The following is a 19,838-nucleotide window of genomic DNA, read 5'->3' on the forward strand; positions in this document are numbered from 1 at the left end:
TTGTATCCAGAATTTATTTAAAAAATTCTTCTAACTTAACTTACAAGGTAGAAAATAACCCAATCAAAAAAATGAGCAAAAGATATGGGAACAGATATTTCACCCAAGAAGATATACAAATGACTAATAAGTACATGAAAGGACTTTCAGCAACATTAGTCATCAGGAAAGTGCAAACTGAAACCACAATGATACACCATTTCACACTCACTAGAATAGCTATAGTAAGACAAACAACAACAAATGTCAGTGAATATTTGGAGAAATGGGAGTCCTCATACATTGTTGGTGGGATTGTAAAATGGTACAACCACTTGGGAAACTGCTTGCCATTTCTCCAAAAGATAAACATAAAGCTATGATATGATGCAACAACTCTACTCTAAGGTATCTTAGGACATATATGAAAGCATATGTCCACACAAAGATTTGCTTGAGAACATTTATGGTGGCATTATTTGTAATAGTCCAAAATGGAAAACAATGTCCACCAACAGGTGATCACATAGACAGAATGTGGCATATCCATGCAATGGAACATTATTCAGCAAGAAAATGGAACAAACTACTGACACATGCTATGTCATGCACGAACCTCAAAAGCATTGTTGAAGAAGTCAAGACGTGAGAGACTTCATATTGAATGATGCTATTTATAAGAACTGTCCAGAGAAAGCAGATTTATACAGACAGAAAACAGATTAGCAGTTTTCTAGGGCTGAGGGATAACTATAAATGGGCATGAGAAATCTTATGGTGATGAAAATGTTCTAAAATTTATCTATGACGACGGTTGTACCGTTCGGTAAAGTTACTAAAAATCACTGATTGTATATTTGGAATGGGTGAATTTTATGATATATAAAATATGCCTGAACAAAGCTGTTCTTAAAAATGTATGTGCTTTTGTTTCTTGTCCCTTGAAGAATTACAACTGGCCCTTGAACAACATGGGAATTAGAGGCATTGAACCCTGGGCAGTCAAAAATCTGTGTATAGCTTTGTAGTCACCCCTCTGTATCCATGGTTCTGCATTCTGGGATTCAACCTCAGACTATGCAGTACCACATGTTATTTATTGGAAAATATCTGCTGTAGATGAATGCTGGAGAGGGTGTGGAGGAAAGGGAACTCTCCTACACTACTGATGGGAATGTAGTTTGGTACAGCCATTATGGAAAACAGTATGGAGATTCCTTAAAAAAACTGAAAATAACCTTACCCTAAACTCTGGTAATCCCCCTCCAGGGCATACATCTGGAGGAAACTCTATTTCAAAGATACATGCACCCTAATGTTCATAGCAGCACTATTTACAATAGCCAAGACATGGAGCAACCAAAATATCCATCAACAAATGAATGGATAAAGAAGTTGTGATACATGTATATATACACATATATACACACAGTATATATGTGTGTGTGTGTGTGTGTGTGTATATAGTAGTATAGTATGTGGTATATACTATATATATATAGTATAGGATACACACACACCGTGGAATACTACTCAGCCAAAAAAAGAATAAAATAATGCCATTTGCAGTGACAAGGATGGACCTGGAGATCGTCACACTAAGTGAAGTAAGCCAGAAAGAGAAAGAAAAATAGCATATGATATCACTTGTATGTGAAATCTGAAAAAAAGGACACAAATGAACTTATTTACAAAACAGAGACAGATTCACAGACACAGAAAACAAATTTAAGATTACCAGGTGGGAAAGAGGGTGGGAAGGGATAAATTGGGAGTTTGGGATTTGCAGATACTGATATAGAATAGATAACTAATATAGAACAACAAGGTCCTACAGTATAGCATACGGAATTATATTCAATACCTTAGGATAGCCTATAATAAAAATATATATATATATAAGTATAACTGAATCACTATGCTGTACACCAGAAGTTAACACATTGTAAATAGACTATGTCAATCAAAACATATTTTAAAAAAACCAAATCTGCCATAGAAACGGACTACACAGTTGAAACCCATGTTGTTGAAGGATCAACTGTTAATTAGTAACTTTAGATAGTAGCAATTTCTATAATTTTTATTAAGCAACTGTACTAATTCTAACATTGGATGGGAAACCACAGTCTAACTTTAGAGAGGAGCTAATACCATGTTAGGAACACACCCCTTTCCTGCCCACTGGGCAGTAGTCTTCCAGGAAAAGGATTTCTTATAAATCAAAGTACCTTTTCTTGGTTTACATTCTAAGAAGCCAGTGCCTAGAATCAGCTCAAGAGTATACACAAAAGAGATTTAAGTTGTCCTTTGACAGCAGGCCAACAGATCTGATGGGTGTTTTAGTCAACATTCAGATTACAGAAGAATTTAAAAAGACAAACAAAAATTTTAACCGAATTTGAAAGGGCGTAGGGTACATTACATAACTTTGAGAGTCTGTACATGTCCAGATGGCAAAGGCACTGTTGGCTTCAGCATATAAAGTCAAAACATAATAGTAATGTTACAGGCATTAATCTAATTCCTGAATCTTCCTATATTCATTCTAAATATATTCTCCCAACTATCCACTCTGAGGTCTTTTAAAACTAAGCCAGGACTTCTCAGCCCTCACAGAACTTTGAAGAATTTTACAAACGTTTTAGGTCTTTATACAAATATCACCCCAGTCTGTGAGGCCTTGCCTGACAATTTTATTGAAAATTGCTAACCTCCGAGAACTCCCTATCCTCCCTTCTCTGATTCATTTTTCTTAATAGTGCTGAACATACCATATATTTTATATATAAATGATTATTGTTTGTCTTCTCCTAATAGAACATAAGCCCCACAAAAGGAGAGGCTTTAATCTGATTTTGTTCCTAGCGTATCCCCATTACGCAGAACAGTGCCTGGTACACTGCAGGCACTCAATAATTTGCTCATTTCTGAGCAAATGAAAGGGTATCACACACATGGAAGTAAGAGCTGATTCTTGCCACAGAAATGAACAATGAGTTTCTTCTATTTAACAGTCTTAAGGTTAAAACATGCGTTTTTAAAGGAAGTAAGAGGCCTCAGAATAAAATCTCCAAACTGCATATCCAACACTTCCACAGCAAAAAGAAAAAAAGAAAATGTTTTACTTATAACATTGGATCCGCAATAATCAAAAGGAAAGTATGTTTAATAAGCTGGTTCTAGTTCTGGAAAGCGGACAAATTAATTAAACCCCATGTGACTGTTACTAACAAGAAAAACAGGAAAGTTCAACACGTAAGTAGTAAGAGTTTACGTTGAAAAAAAAAAAATTTCAAAAGCAGCCTGTTTTTCTACACCCAAAATGGGATCACATCACCAAGAACACAGACCTCAGAAGAGCATGCCTTAGCAGTTCGGGCCACAGCCCTACATCCTCCAAGATCCAACACCAAGGACCCTTTTTTCTCTCCCCTATCCCAGAAGCCTTCCTGGAACCATTTTACACACACCATCAACCTTCAGACCTCCCCCGCCACCAGTTCTAATTAACCCCTGACCCAATCCAGCTGCATTCCAACGTTTCAAGCCGCCGGCAGCAAGACCCACCCACCTCTCGCCCCGGGAGCATCTCCTAAACTGTCAGCCCCACCAACCCAGTCAGGGAACAAGAAAGAATCAACCGCGACAGCAGGGACCTCCCAGCCTGGTCAAAACTGGAGGACATTTTAGACCATCCTGGTTCTGCCAATTTCGGTGTGACCTTGAGCACGTTCTTAAACCCCCTGGGGGGAGGGGAGGGTCCTCCTTTTCTCACGTTTAGGGTGAGGATAACACCTACACCTGGTCTAAGGGTTAAACGATACCACTTGGTATAAGGATTAAATGAGAACACCTGTAAAGCATCTAACAGGGCACCTGGCACGGGACGGAAACTCGACCCTCAGGAACGTGTGTCATTCCCCAACCCTATCCATACAGCCCCCCAGCTGGTGGGCACCGTGCCCATCAGTCCAGTCTCCCGGTTTCACAGAAGAGGGCACCGAGATCGATACCGCGGAGAAGCGCCGGGCTCCCGACCGAGGGGCCCGCGGCGGGCGCCAGCCCTGGAACCCGGGACGCCCGCGCCCCGCCCGCACCCCCGCACCCGGCTCCGGCAGCTGCCGAGGGACGGGGCGGTGCCCCCTGCCCTCCCGGGGTCCTCAGGCTCCGCGCGGCCCGGGCGGGGCCGCTCCACCTGCCGCCAGGCCCCGCCGCCCGCTCACCGCCCGCCCGGGGCTCCGGGGCTCCGGGGCTCGGCCTCCCGCGAGACGGACGGCCTCGGCGCGTACTTAACTCTTCACTTTGCCGAAGGTGCCGACGCCCAGCGTGTCCCCCAACACGTAGTGTCCGATCTTCACCCGCCCGTCGTGCTTCTGCTTCTCAGCCATGTTCGGAGAGCGTAACCTCGCTCCTTCGCAGCCGCCGCCGCCGCCGCCGCCGCGGGCTTCTCAGGGCGGCCGCCGCAGCCGCCGCCTACCCACAGTGCAGCGGGCCGGCGGGGGGCGGGGGCCCCGGACGCCGGGGCCTGGCGGTGGGGGCGGCGAGCAGGTGGGCGGGGCGGGCGCGGGGGCGTCTGCGCGCGGAGCCCCCGCGGGCGAGCGGCCGGGGTGGGGCCAGGGTCCGGGCGCTGGGGGCGGGGCGGAGGGAGGGGCGGCGGGGAGGGAGGGCCTGAGCGGCGAGCAGGGAGGGTCGGGAACCCACAGGTGTGCACGGGAGGGGACGGGGGAGGGGACGGGGGAGGGGACGGGGGAGGGGACGGGGGAGGGGACGGGGGAGGGGGCGGAGGGCGAGAGCCGGGCTGGGGGCGGGTGAGGAGGAGAACCCGAGGGAATGGCTATGGGAGGGTGAGGTCTGGGCCGAATCTTAGCGACTGGAAAGAGATGGAAGCCCACTTTGGAGAGGGCTTCAGGAGTGGGGAGAGGGACGTGAAAACCCCGGTGTGGGTCTAAGGGGAGTCGGGGCAGGGGGAGATGGGGAAGGGCCTTGATCGAAGGTCAGTCGGAGGAGAGCCACAAGGAAGTTCGAGTCACGGGCTGAGTGTTTTCATACAGGTCACGACACACGTAGAGAACCCAATTCTGCGCTGTCCTCAGTGGTCCTCGTCTATGTACTGTCTAATTCTCAATTATTTTGTCCTATAATTGGAGGAGACTCTCCGCTCTAGAGCTCTCAATTCTAACTAATTTGCCCCAGGTACTCCAATCGGTCCCACTCTTTGCTCGATTGTATTTTAGCACGTAGTTATATAAATATAGCGTAGAAATAGTTTGTGACAGAGCTGCACGAGAGGGTAACAGTGAACAAAATGAAGAGGGAAAGTAAATGTAGTTGAGCATGGAAAGTAAGACACATGAGGGACAAAGAATTGTGAAGAGCAAAAGCAATATAAGAGCACAAATTAAAGGTAAAAATTGAAGTGGGGGAAAAACCAGTAAGAGGAAACTAGTGGCGTCTGACACCCAGGCAGAGCATTAAAGACTGCCAAAATACAGTAAAATAAAGTGATTCTCTCTTCCTCCTTCCCTTCTTTTCTTCCCTCTTTCCTTCTTTCCTTCCTTCAAGGTCCTATTCTTCAGTGTTGCCCTTCTTTCAAAGCTTAAAAATTATTTGCTGGTTGGGAATAAATGTTTAAGAATTAGTTGAACATTTTAAACTTTGTGCATGACAACACATTTCTCCAACAGGTAGTCTCATCGCACTATTTCTATGTAAAGAGAGAAATGTGTTGATCAGAAAGAAGAAGGTGTAACAAAAGTTTTCTGAGACGTGATGAGTATACAAATGGCAAACATGCATCCATGCTTGCTTAGACACCAAGACAATCTGATGAGAGACGATCACAGCTTATAAATTATAGACATCACAGCTGTTGAACAGAGGCTATTTTTGTTCATTCTTGGGATCATCTTTCTTGCTGACAAGAAGTATCATTTAAGAATCACTCTACCTAGCCAGCTATTCGGAGAAAATAGCCAGTTATTTTTGATGCTAAACCATCATTTGGTTAGAGGTCACTCCTCCTTCAGTACTCATTGAAGAAAGTAAGAAAAAAAAAACCTATTCTGCTTTTGAGATATGAGATGTGTCTCTTGTTCTAACATTCCATTAAGAGATGTTAGTGTGTTAGATTGCTATCTTTTTTTCTGAAGCTATATGAAGACAGTCTATAAATACAGATTTTAAAGCATTCTGCACTGTCTTAACTAGTGGTTGATAATTGAAACTCAAATTACTATATACCTCATAACTATGATTTTTACCTAGCAACTACAAACTACCTTTTATCTTTATTATTATGCCAAACAAGGGAGTGATACCCTGTTGTTTAAAAAGCTCATTTAGATGCAATTACCTCACTTAATTGTCATAAAAGAAAATATTTATTACCCCCATTTTATAGACGATAAAACTTGGTTTTTCTCTTTCTGATTTGCCCAAGGCTCGTCAGCTAAGTGGCGGAGTCAGAACTCATACTTAGTTCCGACTTGTCCTTTTATCTTTCTACTATACAACAGCTACCTGTATAAAAAAGAACGTGTGATGCTCCAAAATGTTTAAATATTGCTCCCCAACAATTATACTCCCAGTCTCATGTTTTTATTATTTTTAGGGCATACTTTGAACTTATATTTTTACCTATTTTCCCAACTTTTATTTAGAGGAAAGATTGAATGCTGAGTGGAGTGAGGATTGGAAAGGACAGCTCGTAGGGGCAGCACTCAGCCTTCTATTGGCCTGAATATTTTAGATATGGTTCTCTATTTGCCTCACCCTACCCAGCAATACAACCTGACAAAGGGAATCTCCTTAAGAGCCATGCCACGTGGGGATCTCACCCCACCCTAAGAAGTTCTAATAAATACAATATTCCCCATTGGATTATTTTCCAGTGATGTTTTAGTGCCCCTCTGTTGTTTAGTGAGTACCAGACTCAGGTAGATTAATGTCCCTGGTAGCCATTCAGCACTTAACCCTGGTCCAACTGTTACTGATTTACCCTCCTACTTCTGCAACTTTGGAGTCGTTTGACTTCAAATATTCTTAATCAGGGGCCTGAGTAAGAGAATAATAATGGAGCACCACTAAACTGATAAGCTTAACTAGATTCCATCGGTATTATCAATAACCAGTGCCTTCACATCGTTGCTTCTCCGTGCGCTGTACCTGCTCTGACACCCAACCACGCTCCCTGCCCTGCACTCTTCTTCCCCCTGCCCCCTCTCCACTTTTTCCACAGCACTTACCTTCTAACATACTATTTAATTTACTTGTTTGTTCTATTTTTGTGTTGTCTGTCTCTCTCAACTAGAATGTAAGCTTCAGGAGAGATTTTTTCCCCCTCTATTTTTGTTCACTGATGGATGTATTCTTAGCACTGATGTAGCCTAGCAAATTACAGTCACTGTAGTGAATTTAGCTGGCCTGGCAGCTGAAGTTTACACAATATGGGGGGAACCCCTTTAATGAAAAAATACAAAATTGGGGATGAAAATGAATATTCAAAATGAAAAACCACGTCTACAAATTTTTGGAAGCTGACAAATAACATCCCTAAATTCAGAAAAATAACATTTTTATAAATTAGCTATCCCACATACCTCTATAATACTAGTTTTCTACATTTCTTGTCTGAATATTCTTTGATTGCCTCGTCATAGTTTATCTTTCTATTCACTCTATAAAAATATGATTCTGTCCTTCCTCTAACATGATTGATCAAGTTTTTGTTCAAACGTCCTCTTCAGGGTTCTCTCAAGCGCTTTCTTCCATGTAGTTAGTACAGCACCCATCAGTTCTGTTATTATATATGGATATTTCATGTATCTTTCACATACTTTCATATATAAACTAATGTTTCATATACACGGGAAAACGACATACCCCATCTGCTGTTCCTAGGGCCTGACAGTACTTGGTACATCATTCCAGAAATATTTGTTGAATTGAAGTAAAATGATTACTGAACTGTAGCACCAAGGAACAGGAAAACAGGGAAGAGCATTTTAAAAAATAAGTCAAAATTAATAGTTTCACATCATGCACACACAGATTAAATCCAAAGCAGAATTCTCCATCTCGGTGCAGCACTCATTAGTGAGGTTGGAGATCAGCAGAACCCAGAATGTATAGGACCGTAGAGATACATGATAAGGTTTTCCTGTGATGGTTCTGCAATTTAAAATAAAAAGAAAGTTGGACTCAATAAAGTGTGTCAATGGTTTCTTATCTGAAGTATAAGTTCAATAATAACTTCTTTGTTATTTTTCTTATGAAAAATTTCAAACATACACCAAACTAGAATAAATAACCTCCACCCTTAATGATTAACAACATTGTTAATATTTACCAATCTATCTTTGCACTGTTTAATTTGTTTATTTCCTGGGGTGTCTTATAGCAAACAACCAGATAGATTATTTCGCTGGTAAATATTTCAGTATATAGCCTAAATAGATAAGGACTTCTTTTTAGCATAACCATATGACCATTATCATGTCTAACAAAATTAACAAAACTTCCTTACTATTAAAAAAAATCCACTCTGTGTTCCCTTGATTGTCTTAAGAATGTAATTTTACATTTAGTTTCTTCTCATCAAGATTTTAAGAAGTCCACAGTTAGCATTTTGTTGATACAGATCTTACGTCTTTTAATCTGTGATATTTTTCCTCCCTCTTTTTTAAAATGTCATTTATTCTTTGGAAAAGTGGGTCATTTTGCCTGTTGAATATCCTAAACCCTGTTGGATTTAGCTCGATAATTATTCTTGATCATAAAAGGTAGTATGGTGGTGTAAGCAAAGCACAGTATTTAGAAACAAAAATCCTGATAAATAAAAATGATGTCCCAGCTTAGCCACTTAGCAGTGTGTCTTAAACAGATCACTTACATCTCATTGGTAAAACTAGTAAAGTGTTGAACTAGATTATTTTTAAAGTTTGTTTCAGTTGTTGGGAAATTCAACTCCCAAATCCCACTTCCCGGTTTAGAATGAAACTGTCAAAGGAAAAACGAGATTACTATGCACTACTGTAGGCTGTAGCCCAAGGTATCTCAACAAACTGCTTGATCTTGGTACATTATTTTCCCTGCACACATCTTACCTCTTGACATTTACAATTATTGGTTTTTAAGGTTGAAAGAATAAAACTACCTGGCCCAACACCCTTCAAAAAGGTAAGTAGATACAATACACGTGGTAACACTTAAAACCCTTTCAAGGAAGTGTAAACCTTTGAGATGTTATCTTTAGCAGTTCCCCTAGGAACAAATACTAAACTTAATGTAATCCCTTTCCATTTTGTGGCTGAGTACATTTCTAAATTGCTTCAGTATGAGTCAACATTTTTTCAGTGTAGTTGAGAAAATAATAAAACATTTTGGATCAGATATCCTCTGTGAGCAGATGCATTAATTGGAATAACAAAGGTTGCTTGCTTTGCTGTATAAACATTATGGATCTAACAGCATTTTTAGAATCTTGGTTTCATGTGTGTGTTGACAGCTTGTCTCAAACATACTTTTAGATCAGTTAAATCAATTATTTCCCTGCTGGCATGGATTCAGTGCCTGCCTATCTATCCTGTGCTTTTAAACTGGTGAGGTTTGAATAGAGATACCAGTGTCACCTTGAATTGATTATCACTTTTGTTATGGCTGTGCTTTGGAATTCAAACAACCCTTGACAAAACTATGCAATATAGCCAGTTTGAAGTCTTTTATAAAATACTTTTAATGATCTCCAGTGGTTATTAATGCTCTGGCTTTTTGGCTCAATCCTGTAAACATAAACTACAAAGCTTTAATTAGTGCAAACTTAAGATCAATTAGCTAATTTAAAATTTTCCAGATACTCTGTAAATAATAAAATAACTCTCCCTCCAAGAATAAAGACCTTAAAAGAATAACCAGTGATTTTCATTTCTTTTTAAATTAGAATGTGGGTTTGCACTAGGTACCCTTTAAGGGCTCTTAACTCTGAGGTTCTGATACTACGAAATTAACTGTGTTAATTTTTTAAGATATACATTAATAAACTTTTCACCCTCTGTTTTTAAAATATTGAAATGTTTTAAAAATGGTATAAAACTAGCTATTTCACCAATTAAAGATTCTCAGATTCTTTGAGTATATTGTTCCTTGTTCTAAATGCTTTCAGTCATTGAAAAAGATGCGTTGAATGCCTGCTGAGTGATAGGCACTATTCTAGGCACTGGGGATATAGTAATGAACAAGACAAACCTGGTGCCTGATTTGTTTACCATTCACAGTGTTAACATTTGTTAAATAAAACACTACTCATGACAATTTTAAAGAAGGTAAGGCATGCTTTATTCAGGACTGTTGCTGTAAGTATAGGGGCTACTGTAGTGGGGTTTTGCAGTAGGGGAGAGAGATGGGCTCAATTCCAAATACAACAAAGAAGAGTGGGGATTTATAGCCAAGGAGAAGGCAGGACTATCAGTGGGTGGAAAATTACTAAGAGGGCAGGATAAATCTTTGCTAAACTAACCTGATAGGGTCCTTCCTGGAGGCAGGCCAAGGTGATGGTGAGGATGAGGAATTTTGTTGGATATCAAGGATGATTATTCTGGCTAAACTGACTTAGCAGGATTCTTGCTAAGCCTGGGCTTATGAGGACATGCCCATGGATGGAGCCTCATTAGTCTCAGAGGAGCCTGATAAGAGTTAGGTCAAGGAGAGAGCCTTTGTCACATTCTAGTCTGTGAGCCAGACAATAAACAAATAAATATACAATACAATATATTGTTAGTGACAAGCACTGTGAAGAAAAGCAGAATAAGTGGACACAAGGACGAAAGTGGGGAAGTGGGGAGGATCAAATACGTATTTTATATACGTTATCAGAGACGTCCTTGCTGAAAATGTAACATTTAAGCAGAGACCTGGGAATTCTCTGAAGGAAGGAGCCATTGAAATATCTGAGATAAGAGCACTCTAGACAGAAAGAACAGCCAAGTACAAAGGCCCTGAGACAGCATGAAGAGCCTACTGGAGGAAGATCAAGAAAGTCAATGTGTCAGAGTGATCAGTACAAGAGTGTGAATGGAGGGGTTTGCAATTAGAATGTCTAGAGCCAGGTCATATTGGGTAGGCTATGTTTAAAAAAGCTTTGGATTTTTTTTGAAGTGTAATCACAAATTTTGGAAGATTTGTGAATAGGAGAGTGGTGTGATATGAATTATAAACTTAAAAGATCTCTCTAGATGGCTGTGTGGGAAAGAGTCTGAGGGGACGAGAGTGGAAGAAAAGAAACGAGTTAAGAGGCTACTGTAGTAGACCAGAGAAGTGCTGATAGTCGTTTACACGAGGGTGTTAGTGGTGAAGATGGTGAGACGCATTCAGGTTTGGCATATATTTTGATGTGAGCACCAAGAGGAATCAGACTTAGGTTTTGGGCCCAATTAGATGAAGAAGCGAGCCACAGATTGACATGCAAAAGACCTCATGAGAGATAAGCTGGGAAGAAGGGGAGGATGAGGGACAAAATTCTGTTCTGATCATGATGTGTGTGAGGTGTTCAACAGAAATTCAAAAGGGTATGGCTAGCAGGTAGTTGACCACAGGAGTGTGAACTTCAGGGAAGAGGTCCAAACTGAAAATGTAGGTTTCAAAATCATCAGCACATATACGGTAGGACTGGAGACCCCCTTAGGAGACCCCTTAGACCCCTTTACTTCCTAAACCTTAGGAAGTAACTATAAACAGCAAAAGGAATAGTCTCAGACTGAGCTGTCCCAGGTTTAGAGATATGTAAAAGGAAGCGAAGTTAGCAAAAGACACTGAAAAGGAATATACACTAAAGTAGGAGGAAATGTAAGGAGCTATTATCAACTATTTCAAGACATTTATCAATCATGTCTAATGCTACCAAGAGACCAAGTGAGATGAGAATGAAAGTTGACTATTGGATTTGATGACCTTGACAAATGACTTTGCAGGGGAATGATGGAGATAAAAGAACAGAGTGAGTTCATGAGAAAATTGAGGTGAGGAAGTAAAGAAGGTGATTCTATACAATTCTTTTAACTTTTGCTATGAAAAAGAGCAGAGAACTTCTTGAGTTTTGCTATGAAGGGAGCAGTAGCAAATGGGGGTTGGAGACAAGGGTGAATTTTTAGGATGAATAAAAATACAACATACTTGTATGTTGAAAGGAATGATCCTGTAGAAAAGGATAAAATGATGGTGTATGATAGAATGCATAACTATAGAACACTTAGCAGTGGATCCCAATTTGACAGTCCTGTAGGAACTCCCATACCTGCTTTCGAGGAACTTCTACTCCAATGGAAAACATATAGATTTAAATTAATACATTTCAAAATAGAACAATAAGTGATATGACAAAGTTGTGGATAGGACCAACTGAAGACTGTAGAGCAGTAAGTGAAAAGGCTCTTATGTTTAACCAGAGGAAAAAAAAATAAGGACCCGAACCATTGGCAGTTCCAGTAAAGAAGGAGAGGGATAGATGAATTTGAGAGCTATTTAAGAGAAAGGATGAATAGGATTTAGGAGAGAAATGGAGCAATTCTGGTTGATGGTATGGTGATGGATGAATCTTCCAAAAATCATTCTTACACTAACACTTCCTTCTTTTAAAGATTGGGGGAAGGTATAGCTCAGTGGTAGAGTGTGTACTTGGCATGCATGAGGTCCTGGATTCAATCCCCATTAAGTAAGCAAACAAACCAACCTAATTACCGCCCCCCCAAACCAAACCAAAAATTACTTAAAAAAATTCAAAGATCTTACATTGCCTACAGATTAATGTTTAAAATTCTATACTGGAATTCACAGACCCCTAAACTCTGCTATTTTGTCCTTCATCTTGCTGAGGTACTTCTTAGAACTCAAGGACTTAGTGGAATCCAGTTTGAAAGGTAGTGGTCCTCAGGGTCAAGTTCAAAGTCTTTAAGTCTGCACTGAAGGCCCTCTATCTGGTTTGTGCCAACCTCATCTTTCTTATCCAAAGGTTTAGACATATCAAATCTCTTTCCATTCTGTGGACACCTCAGGCTGCAGTGAGTCACTGTACCTGTTCTCCCATGGCTCTCATTGTCTGGAACATCTTTAGTCCTTGGTACTCTCAGTCACACTCTGCCTGACAGATAGTTTCAAAATTCACCTCCTCTATGCAGCCTTTCCTCAACCTCCAGCTGCATTTGACCTCCCTGTATTTAATAATGTTCTGTAAAGTATACTTAATTAGGTCCCTCATTGTACTCACCTATTTAGATGTCTGAGCCACTGTTTGACTATTAGCTCCTTGAGAGCAAGCAACATGAACATAGTAGGCACTTAATACATGGTAATTGAATGAATGAGTAACAAATGAGTAAACTCTCAGCTGAGGCATAATTTTATCTTAATTTATATATCCCATCCTAGGTAGCACTAAAGGTTTCCTTTTGTTTATTTCTATAAGGCACTGTATCACTTTTGTCCTAGAATACTGTATTTTTCCCATGGCATTGTTTTTTTCTTCCCTCTTTGGGAAGAGAAATATTTCTCCCTGCCTGAAATATTCAAGGGCATGGGTTTTATCCTGTTTATCTTTGTATCCCAAGCACCTAGGTTCTCATTTAATGTTATAAGAATGTACTGTTTAATAATTAAAGAGCTATCTTACCTTTTAAAGTCTTATATCATGTAATCATGCCCATCTTTTTCCACCTCCACAAAGAATTCCCTGATTACTCTCGGCTAGAATCAGTCTTTTGCTCTGGCATTCTGTTAAACCGTAACTATAACTCTTTCGTGCAATTATCACTTTCTAGGACGTTCTTGATACAGAGTAACTGCAAAAGCCTAAGAACAAGAAAACTTTGATTCTTCATTGTATTCCCATCCAGTTGTGATTCTCAACTCTTCTTTTCTGTGTGCTGCTCCAATTGGGGAGCACACATCCCTAAGAGTTCCCAGAGCACTTGGTATAATTCTACCCTTTCCAACCGGAGAGAGGTATGAAGGAGCACTCTTGAATCTGATATGATTTCTTTTGTTAAAATAAGCAGTTACCCACTGTATATACACTATCATTAGCAACTATTTAAGACAGTCTTTTGCTCTGCTGAGCCTTACACATTGAAGGTATTTTTTTTTTCGTGGAAGAGATAATTAGGTTTATTTATTTATATATATTTTTAAATGGAGGTACTGGGGCTTGAACATAGGACCTTATGCACACTTAGCATGCGCGCTACCATTGAGCTATACTCTCCCCTTTAAATATTTGATGAATGAATAAAGCCAAGAAGGTGTATTATTTTCACTAGCAAGTTCAGAGACAAGGGATTCAGACTTTGCCTTTTGTACAAAATTAGTCCACTCATTAAATCTATTACTGTTTAGAGCCAGAAATAATAACTTATCTGGGCTAGAGGAAGACAATAATGTCCTTCGTAAACTAAATTCTAAAGAAAATAGTAGTTTTACTTTAGAAATGATGCTTCTTTCCCCAGGTCATGCTTGTCTTGGAAGCAATAGAAATGTTGCAGGAACTGAGTTTTCCCTGAGGTTAGGTTCTGACCTCCAGTCTTTGCAGAACCCAAGTGACCCACACTCATTTCCATTTCCCATGTCCATACTTCATACTTCTTGTCCATCTGGCGCCCCCTGCTGCCATCCTTATCCACAAAACTAAAGAGGAAAAATGTTTTATTGTCTCCTCTCAGTGACAACCCTAACCATTGAAAAGGTGATTTTGTTCTTTTAGTTCAAAGCCCCTTACAACAAGTTTCTCAGGTAAAGGGCCGAGCCACATAGAAAGGACATCATTCACACACAGTCATGGCAGTTATCCCTGCAAACCGTAATTGGGCAGCCCAAGTCTGTTGTACCTGCTTTTTCCACTTGGGTCCCTTCCCAGGAAACATCTTCCACTCCTCCGAGGGTTAGAGGCAGCTTTTATTTCCCCCATTTTGTCTTTTCCTCTTTGTGTCATCATCCTAGTGCCCCAGAAATCTTCTCCTATTACTGGGATAAAGGGAGACAGGAGAACAAGGCATGTTGGGAGGAGGATTCGATGCAAATTCGACACCTGGGCACCCTTGCCAGAATTCGGAAAGTGAGTATGTGGTTGGCATCTCCACAATGATCCTGCTCTTTCACGCTTGCATTATTTGATCTACCTGATTGCTCACATAGATTATGTAACACTTTGTGTAGAATTTCAGGTGTACTTGGCTGAAATGGTAAAATTATAATATATAATGAAAAACTTATCACAACATCTCTCATGAGTTTTTCCAGGACAAAAAAAAAAAAAAAAAAAGAATTCAAAGCTATCTTTAACTATATCCTTAGAAATAGGGCTTTAATTTTTTTCTCGTGAGGATTAAAAAGAAATCACCTTAAGTATCTTCCTCTTTTTTAAAATGTACATTTCAAGCCTTTTATAATCTACTTCAGTTATTGTTTAGAGAACAATGAATTTTAAAAATTGGAGGCATTTAAAAAAACTGATTCTAATTTACTTTTCTAAAACTTACAGCTACTTTTCACATCGCTTTTTTTCAGTTAACTGTTATTTGGCTTATTATAAAGTTGAATCATTAGAGGAATGTTGGGGGTAAGTTAAATGCTAATTTTTCAGAATACAATCCAAGCCTCAAGGATTTTTTTATTGTCTGCCATGCTAGATACAAAAGAAATAGCTCACGAATAATGCCCTGAAGGCTGTTACCTTCTCGAGGAGAAGACTTGTACTCAAGAAACAATTTAAAGACAAGTTACTTATGTTTTAACTCTTGGGTAAAAACAGCAGTTCATTATAGGAAAGAAGGAACTTGATTTTTGTTACCTACTTTCATTGCATATAACATAAATACCCTTAGAAACATAGCCTTGTAAAAAAGACTGTGATTATACACTTTTTCTGCCCTTTTCTTTGCTCCTTTGTTCTAAAATCTAATGGTGTCTTTACGATACCTACAGGGCAAAAGCTAAATGGCGTTGAGGTTGCTTGGTGAAAACAAGCTAGAAGGCAAGCAAGAATTTTTTTTTTTGAGACAGAATAAATCAAATCTGTCTTTAATAAATCTTAGGTTTCTAAGTTCCAACATTGATTATGTTCCTTGAATCCAAAATTCAGCTTCAACTCTGAATTATTGCTGGAAAGCCTTTCTGCATTGGTTGTAAAGACACTCACCAGTCCTTCCTTACTTTGCTTCTTAATTTGTCAGTTAGTTCTACATTTTTGATAATTACCCCTCTTTTCCATTCCTGTGCCCTCCAGAGTCTGAAGTTCCCAATAACATCTTGCTTATCCTCACAGGTCCAAAATCCATTCTGTAAAATTTGGGCATACCCTAGCAAACACCAGACTTTCACATGAAAAAGAAGTTGCCATAGTATCAAAGAAACCAGGAACATGCCAATCTGGCAAGTTTCTTGTCACACTGAGTAACTACACCCCCTCCCCCTGTCACTCACTAGAATTCATCAACTTTGAAAAGGGATGGCTTTTTTTCTCTTCTTCATGTGAGAGGATGCCATAAATGCTTATTCTTGAGCTCAGTTTAAAGAGTCAAGTCTAATGGATATAACCTAAATGTCCATTGACAGATGACTGGATAAAGAAGTTGTGGGATATATATATATATATATGACAGAATATTACTCAGCCATAAAATGGAATAAAATAATGTCATTTGCAGCAACATGGATGGACCTAGAGATCATCATTTTAAGTGAAGTAAGCCATAAAGAGAAAGAAAAATACCATATGATATCACCTATATGTGGCATCTAAAAAAAAAGGCACAAATGAATTTATTTATAAAACAGAAACAGACTCACAGACATAGAAAACAACCTTATGGGTACCAGGGGGAAAAGGGGTAGGAAGGAATAAACTGGGAGATCAAGATTGGCAGATCCTAACTGCTATATATAAAATAGATAAACAAGTTTCTACTGGATATTGCCCAGGGAACTATATTCAATATTTTATAGTAACCTATAATAAAAAAAGAATATGAAAATGAATATGTATATGTATGACTGAAACTTTATGCTGTACACCAGAAATTGACACAACATTGTAAACTGTCTATATACTTCAATAAAATTAATCAATTTAACATAATGTAATAAACAGAGTCAAGCCTACTGAGGAGTATCAGATGAGGAGATGTTTGAATTAGTAGTAGCAGGAATGAAAAGCTTTTATAAATTGGAGAAATGAATTCTTAGTTTGGTTAAAAGTACATTCTACACCTTGTTTCCTGTTCAATAAATGGAGCATTTTTATGGAAATAAGCCAAAGATTTTATGAATAGCTCCTTACTTTTTCCCATCTGTTAGGAACATTTTTCAAATATAAATTAAAAAATAAATCTCTACAAGAATTTGTATGTTCTCACTCCTTTGCTATTGGGAGCTCTAGATCATTGTTTTATGTCATGTGTCTTAGGTGAGCTTGTATTTGATAGCATCCTGAGGATAGAGTTAATCATCAGATAAAAACAACGATCTTATTGTATCGCAAATATTTCTCAGCATTCAGCAAAGAATTTTGGGGTTTCAAATGTTAACTGTTTTTAATCACTTTACTGCCATGGTATGTCCAGATTCCAAAATTAAAATCTTCTGAATATTCACTATAGGTCTGATATTTCACGGGGCAGGCTGACTTTACTGTGTGGTTTTGGACAATTCATTTTGTCTCTAAACTATTATCACGTTTTAATCTATAAGGGGAAAAAAAACCAAGGTCACTTGAATTGAGAAATCGTATCTGTTTGAGTCCTCGAAAGTTTTGTCATGAGCAATTAAGTTTTTTGTAGTAAGATGATATGCATTTATAAAAATCATGAGCAAATTCTGTTTCCTTTTGTGTAGCTACATTGAAGAAATATTTTTTACTCTTGTCACATACTTAATCCATCTGAAACCAGACATAGAATTGGAAAGTCGTGGTTTGGGGAAGCAGGGGGAGTTGTAGAGATGATATCGCTACATTATTTCTGGATGACTTGCAAAGACGCAATTTTTTATGAGCTTCATTTTAAAATACTTCAGTGTGACGTTTAAATCATGAAAAATACACAATTGAGCCAAGTGAGTTTCACAATAATTTTATAGAAATTGAAAGGTTTATTATTTGTGTTGAGTGGTCATAAAAACCAGTTTGTATTCTACTATTTCTGTTTTCACTGTTTTGAATTATCATCAGCTTTCTCATTCTTCTGTATTGTTGTCTGCTGTTTACTGTGAAGACACTGCATTATACAACCTATCTGAAATCTTTTTAACTGTACTAGTACGGTAATAGTCCTCCTGACAGGCTCATAACTACATAATGCGAAACTCTGAAGGTTTTCCCAGTAAGCAAATCACAAAAGAAATAAATGTGGAAAAAACGTGGTTCAAGAACTGATTTTCATCAGTAGAATAGTAAAGGAATAGCAAATACCCTAAAGGTATTTCCAAAATGTATAAAAACTATTTGCTCAGATCTCTCTCCCTCTCTCTCTCTCTCTCACACACACACACAGACACACACTCTCACACACACACAAGTGCACACGTATGCATGTGCACAGCTTATCTGATCTGCAGGAAAATACTTGAGGTATATCAAACCAAGCTTATTTTATTTAAAATAACTTCCCTTAGGGAAGGAAAAGTGAAAAGTCCTGGGCAGAAAAAGAAAATGGGGACTAGAAAAGCAAATATGTTAGTTCTCCCATGTTATAAAACATAAATAATTTCACACTGAAAAAGAAAGAAACAGTAAGAACAATGTTTTCTGGCTTATGTGGGCATGGATTCATTAAGTCACTCAATAAACAGTTACTGAGTGCTTACTCTGTGCTGGGGATTTTACTAGACCTTAGGTACACAAGGATAAACAATAATTCTGCTGTCTTCCAAATGACCACCAGAAAGCACCGTAAGTAACACGACAGAGGTTAAGCACATGCTAAGGAAGCCTCCAAGAGGAATGAACGTGTTTGTACTTCTGTAGATTTAATTAATGTATCAAAAATTATTTTTTCTTTGAACTTCCATTCTGACTCCCAAACAATCATGTCCTTGGTAAGTAGCTGTCCAAAGAAATATTAAAATTTTACTTACCTTTGCAACAACGTTTTAGTATTTAACTCCTTTTGTAATTCAGGGGTATGACTTAGCTTTATAATCTGTAGTCTTGCCAGACTGTGTTATTTTGCAACTAATATTAACATTCCAATCCCCCTCCCCCTCAACGAGAGGAACATACTTCCTCAACACATTGACAAGGGGTTTGGTCATGTGACTTGCTTTGGCCAATGGAATCTGAGCTGGTGTGACAGACACCCCACCTTTGCAGAGCTGTTAAATTTGCTTGTATGGTTTAGCTTGTCCTCTTGAGCTTCTGACCTTTGCCAGAAGAGATTTCCTCAGATATTCCTGGACTGAAAAAACACACAGAGCCCATCAAAGCTGTATTCAACTCACAGACCTATGAGTATGAAGTGAATCTTTGTTAGTATAAGCCACTGAAATTTGAGGTTGTTTGTTACTGCAGCAAATACCATTAATACGAGTCAACCTTACAAGCACACTTGTGTGAAAAACTGTCAGCAATATGAACAAAAGAGGCTATCTGAGGTAACTTTCAAAACAAAAAGATGCTATGCTATACACAGATGGTGGAATATGCTCTGTTTGTATCACCCTTAATACAATGTCTACTTTTTAGTACCAAAGTCTATGTATGAGATGCAAATACTAGGAGCCAGGCAAGAACCTACAGATAGGTCTATGTATCTGTATTTTTGTGTAAATAATTCATAACTATGTATCTGTGTTGATTCTCCTTAGATTATAAAATTCAAAAG

At 38.9% G+C, this 19,838-nt stretch overlaps 1 protein-coding gene and 1 long non-coding RNA gene across 3 annotated transcripts in view; both read right to left on the bottom strand.

Annotated features, from left to right (window-relative positions):
• PRKAA2 (protein kinase AMP-activated catalytic subunit alpha 2) overlaps nt 1-4,483 on the bottom strand; it is a 58,202-nt gene extending 53,719 nt beyond the window's left edge. Inside the window, exon 1 of one of the 2 annotated variants that reach the window (XM_074376400.1) lies at nt 4,277-4,478. In XM_074376400.1, the coding sequence (XP_074232501.1) occupies nt 4,277-4,370 (94 nt within the window). In that variant the 5' untranslated portion in view covers nt 4,371-4,478. Of the gene's footprint in view, nt 1-4,276 lie in introns of both variants that reach the window. The other variant, XM_074376401.1, reaches the window with a different exon arrangement.
• A 486-nt stretch (nt 4,484-4,969) lies between these two features.
• LOC141579699 (uncharacterized) lies at nt 4,970-19,306 on the bottom strand. Its single transcript, XR_012511553.1, has 3 exons — nt 19,093-19,306; nt 14,850-14,985; nt 4,970-8,151 (listed from the first exon to the last, which is right to left on the bottom strand). It is a non-coding gene; the product is annotated as an uncharacterized LOC141579699 (long non-coding RNA).
• Between the last annotated feature and the right edge of the window lie 532 nt (nt 19,307-19,838).

The sequence above is a fragment of the Camelus bactrianus genome, chromosome 13, assembly GCF_048773025.1.
Source record: "Camelus bactrianus isolate YW-2024 breed Bactrian camel chromosome 13, ASM4877302v1, whole genome shotgun sequence".
Lineage (NCBI taxonomy): Eukaryota > Metazoa > Chordata > Mammalia > Artiodactyla > Camelidae > Camelus > Camelus bactrianus.